Source organism: Leptinotarsa decemlineata, unplaced genomic scaffold, assembly GCF_025532065.1.
Source record: "Leptinotarsa decemlineata unplaced genomic scaffold, Ldec_3_MD MMD2_P_RNA_scaffold_1, whole genome shotgun sequence".
Classification (NCBI taxonomy): Eukaryota; Metazoa; Arthropoda; class Insecta; order Coleoptera; family Chrysomelidae; genus Leptinotarsa; species Leptinotarsa decemlineata.
Genome location: NW_027412523.1, coordinates 1,139,831 through 1,144,524, shown reverse-complemented (window position 1 = coordinate 1,144,524; position 4,694 = coordinate 1,139,831). Strand labels below are relative to the sequence as shown.

The window sequence follows — 4,694 nt, the reverse complement described above, 5'->3', positions numbered from 1 at the left end:
GTCTTTGAATATCTATACATTATATGACAAATAAATTACTACTTTGACTGAAAAGTCGATATTTGGAATTTGATAGTCATTGAATATCTATGCATATGATGAGTACTACTTTAAATGAAAGTTGAAGTTGGCATTTTGTCAATCATTGTATGCATATAATGATGAATACTTTTACATACATACATTTTGTTTGAGACTATAATGTTAACAATGGTATGAACCTGTTTCTGTTTGAAAGTATAATGATAGCTCTGAAAAGAGCTATTTTTTTATTGTTTCAGTCTTCAATTGTAGCCCTGAAAAGGGCTGTTTTTTTTATTAATCCATGCAATGGTATGGACTAACGCTCCTCATCATCATCAGAAACAATGATGATTGTATCATCATCTGTATCTGATGATATATTGATGATGTCATCCTCATAATCATCTGAATCAGACGATATACTAATGGCATCATCATTAGCATAATTATCTAGCTCGTTATCCTCTAGATCGTCTAACTCATTGACATCCATCTCTAACTCTGCCTCTACTTCCTCTTGCATACCTTCTTCCATACGTGCCGGGAAATCATCAGGTAGATCATAGATACGTTGCAGCATTTGTGCAAAATTTGTACTGAAATGATCGAACGTTGAATCTATTCCATGTACCTGGATGGGGCCTGTACTCGTCATAGAACACTCTGGTACACTCATCGGTTCGGTGGTGGAATCAGCACTCGACATTGTGGAAGAATGATATAGAACTGGGATTGATGCTTTATTTATATTGGAAAAAAAAGGAGGGGGTGAAGTGTAAATGTAGAACAATTCAGTTTTTGAAATTCGAAAGCAATAAGAATGACAATTTTCTTGAAATTCTAAGTGATTATTATTATTAGAAACTCTGAGTGATTATTATAAAAAAAACTAATAAGGGAGAGGGAAAAAGACACTGCCCCAACCTCGCAGTGCCTCGTGTACACCAACCAAAAAGTGTGTACTCCGTGGAAGGAAAGGAAAGGAATAGAAAGGATGGGAGAAATGAGGAAACGATTACATATCATCGTCTGAATTCAGGACTTCATCAATCAGGATAGGGGATGGTGGAGGACTATCATCGGACTCATTGTCAGCGTCACCGTCATCATCGTCATCGCTGTCGTCGTCGTCTGTGTTTCCGGACTGTGTATCCCATTCGTAATCATTCCGCCAATCATAGGGATCTGGATAATCCCCATCAGACAGGTCCGCTTGATCGGTTCCAGTAACGTGAAGCACTTGTATCCGATCATCATAAATTATGTCATCATAATTCATCGAGTGAGGTGCAGTCGTGGAGGTAACGAAACCTTCATGGATAGAAGCCCAGTAAGGATGTTGATGCGCTGGGTCACTGTACGGCTCAGTAGTTGAATCAGGTTCCATGTTGAAGGTGGCTGATCAACTGAATATTCCAACAGATAATTCCTACTTTTATACTTTTGAAAGGGAGTGGGGGAGGAGTGGGGAGGAGAGGGGATTAAGTGGGAATGAATTTCAAAAATGACATGAGCTATATTCCATGAAAGAGAAAATTGAAAATACTATATGAATTATATGAAATATACTTATTGATTTCATTATGAAACATATTTTTTTCCCAAGAGATTATTTACAATAGATTAGAGAACACAAAAATTGATGTGAGGTATTTGCATAGAAGAACTTGTAATTGAAATAAAAAAAGGAAATAATAATGAGACGAAGTGAAGAAAAATGCTCCAACCATCGCATTGTTCAATGTGTACCAAACCAAAACAATGTACACCCTTAATTTCACTTCTTTTTTTTTATTTTATTTTTATTTCCTAAAATTACAAACATAAACTTAAAACTATCTTAATTAAATATTCCTAACTAACCTAAAACTAATCTTACTACACTTACACTTAATCTATGGGAAAGTTTTTATAAAAGTCACTAACTTTTTATAAGTCTCTATCGAAGAGGTATCTGCTTCACACTTTTTCTCCAGAGATGCATACTTCCGATCTAGTTCGGCTATTACTTTTTCTGCTTCCCTCCGTCGGTTAACAATTTCAGCCATTTCGCGCTTCCTTTTAACCAACGCGGCCTCACTAGCTCGAGAAGCATGTTCTGCTTCCTTACATCTCTGTAGAAAACTGTCCAACATTTCACTAACCTCTCCGATAGGCTGTCGCACTTGTGGCACTAACACTTCAGGATTCGTCACCGGTGTTGCCAGCATCGGCGAAAGCGGCACCACCGACGGAGTGAATACGATGGGAGCCTCCTCCGATGGGGACAATACAACTGGTGGCTCCTCCGGAGAAGGCGCCCTAGGTTGTTCCACTACTGCTGCGGGTGGTGTGGAGGGCCTTAAGCTGTTTGGAGCGGTCGACCAACTACCTGCATAAGGATTAGTCCTATTGCAAGTAGCTCGGTACTTAGAAATAGGACCAACCTTCGCTGCAGGTCGTTGGCAAACCTTCTTTACAGGCCTGACTTCCTCCTCCTCCTCGAATAAGTCAGGGCTGGTGGATCTGCACCTAACTCGTGAAGTGGATGCCTTCTCCTGCTCTGTCATAGGCATGATGGATGCCACAGCGTTATTTAATTCCTGAGTGTTGGATGCCATTCTGAAAATGTAAAATAATACAAAGTTAGTAGATGTAAAAAATTAAAGTACATTGTTAACTTACTCAAACTTAGCTCCTCGTCGTATAGTACACTGCTTCTGGTTGAGTATGGCTGGACTGCTCTGGATGACTGGAGTTGTCGTACTGAATGTAGAAGAACGTGCTCCTCGGGGTATCAACATCATTGGGAGTGGAGGGAATGAGGTGGGGGCGTGCATGCGCAATGGTTGGAATATGGTGGGGCGAGAAATGGTAGGAAGTGGGCGGGGTGAGCAATGGTGGGATGAAAGCGGGCCGCGCTCCGCGCGGCTTACGCCCCAATTCGCTACGCTCGCGCCGGCGCGCTTCGCGCGCCGGCGCGAGCGTAATGGGGCCACCGCGCCGGCGCGCTTCGCGCGCCGGCGCGGTGGCCCCCCACCCACCACCCCGGGGGAGGAGGGGGGGGTGGGGGGTGGGGGGCGGCGGGGCCGCGCTACGCGCGGCCCCGCCGCCCCCCACCCCCACCCGCGCGCTTCGCGCGCCGTGAAACCTAACCTAACCTAACACCTATGACCCTAACCTACAGTATGTATTAATCTAATCTAACCTAACGCGGGAGTAAATTCACCATGTTGGTTCAATTAATACGTCATCTGTTGGTTTTGGTTTTGGTTCTATTATTCTAACATTTGGATCAATGTCCAGTCCTGGATATCCCAGTCCACCTGATGGCCTGACTTTATGGCTTTTCTCCAAAACTTCAACTCTCTCTTCTAGTACATCATACTTTTTCATTGTAGTCCCTGTTATGTTTGACATAGCATCAAATTTTTTATTTGTAGACGCTGTTATGTCAGACATTTTTATGTCCACATCATTTGTAAGTTTGTCAAATTTACGAGTGAAAGTTATCCGAGCCTCTGCAATTTTATCGTCAAATGCTTGACGGGCATCGCGAGCAATATTACCTATTGTGGATTGTATTGCAGCTTGTAGGGCTAGAAGTATAACCTCCTTTGTTCCGTTAATTTCCCCCTCAAGATATGATACAGTTACACAATCACTCTTGTCAATTGGTTCGCTTATATTTTTCAATATTTTTCTTTGCATGTCATAATGACCATCTTTTGTTAATTTAAAACCAATCCCGGGAGGACCTCGAATGACATTACCACCCAATTTTCTTTTTCTACCAAACTTATCGATTGTTTTAGACATTGTGCACTCTACGATGATTCTTTTCAAACTGATATTTCTTTCATTTACATTATGTTATATACTTTACAGTAATTGGTTAGGAAAATAGAAATGAAACAAATAATATTTTTATCATTTTTTATTCATCTAAGTAACTTGGTAAAAGTGATACATATACAATACATAATACAATAATCACAAATAATCACAAATAAGAATGTTCCGGTTTGAAGGAATAAGCAATAATACTTCGAATTATAATTCAATTATTCATCTCTACAGTCAACAAATTGATTAGTTGGTCTAAGGCGCTCTCTTGAGAAAAAGAATGAACGATTTCAGACACCCAACGAATGTTATCATTAGAATCATTTCGATAAAATTCTATATCGCTATGACCCCATGGAAGAGTTCGAGTGGTATTCGGAATGATGAATCTCTTGTCGTCATGATACGATAAAGCGACTTTATTTTTCAATTCAGTGTAAATATCATGCAATACGCTTCTGAACGAGTTCATCTTCCTGAATATCATACCTCCCTCTTCAATGATTTTTTCATAGTCTTCACATGTCAATTCATTCTTTATAACAGATCGTTTCACACCTTTGGCCTTCTTCAGTTCACCATCAACAGATTTCACGTAATACGCTTTAGCACCTGTACCGTAAAAGCTGATTATTGGATCATTTGGGAATTCATCTTTGAAATTACCCAGAACTGACTTTGTCACTGGAATATTGAATTGGTTTCCTATTTTATAATTAGATGTATCGAACTTATTTATATTATTTTTGATAAATTCATAGAAATTGTCTGTATTTACTTTGAGAATAAGGGAGTCGGTATCAGTGTAGAGTAAGGACGCATCTTCTCCAAACTGTTGTTTGATA

At 40.1% G+C, this 4,694-nt stretch overlaps 1 protein-coding gene across 1 annotated transcript; it reads right to left on the bottom strand.

The window, feature by feature from the left end:
* Window positions 1–370: 370 nt before the first annotated feature.
* On the bottom strand, window positions 371–2,978 carry LOC141480843 (uncharacterized). Its single transcript, XM_074171569.1, has 2 exons — window positions 2,689–2,978; window positions 371–2,625 (listed from the first exon to the last, which is right to left on the bottom strand). Exons 1-2 carry the CDS (start codon window positions 2,841–2,843, stop codon window positions 1,920–1,922), a joined length of 861 nt encoding a protein of 286 aa, XP_074027670.1. The 5' UTR covers window positions 2,844–2,978; the 3' UTR covers window positions 371–1,919.
* Between the last annotated feature and the right edge of the window lie 1,716 nt (window positions 2,979–4,694).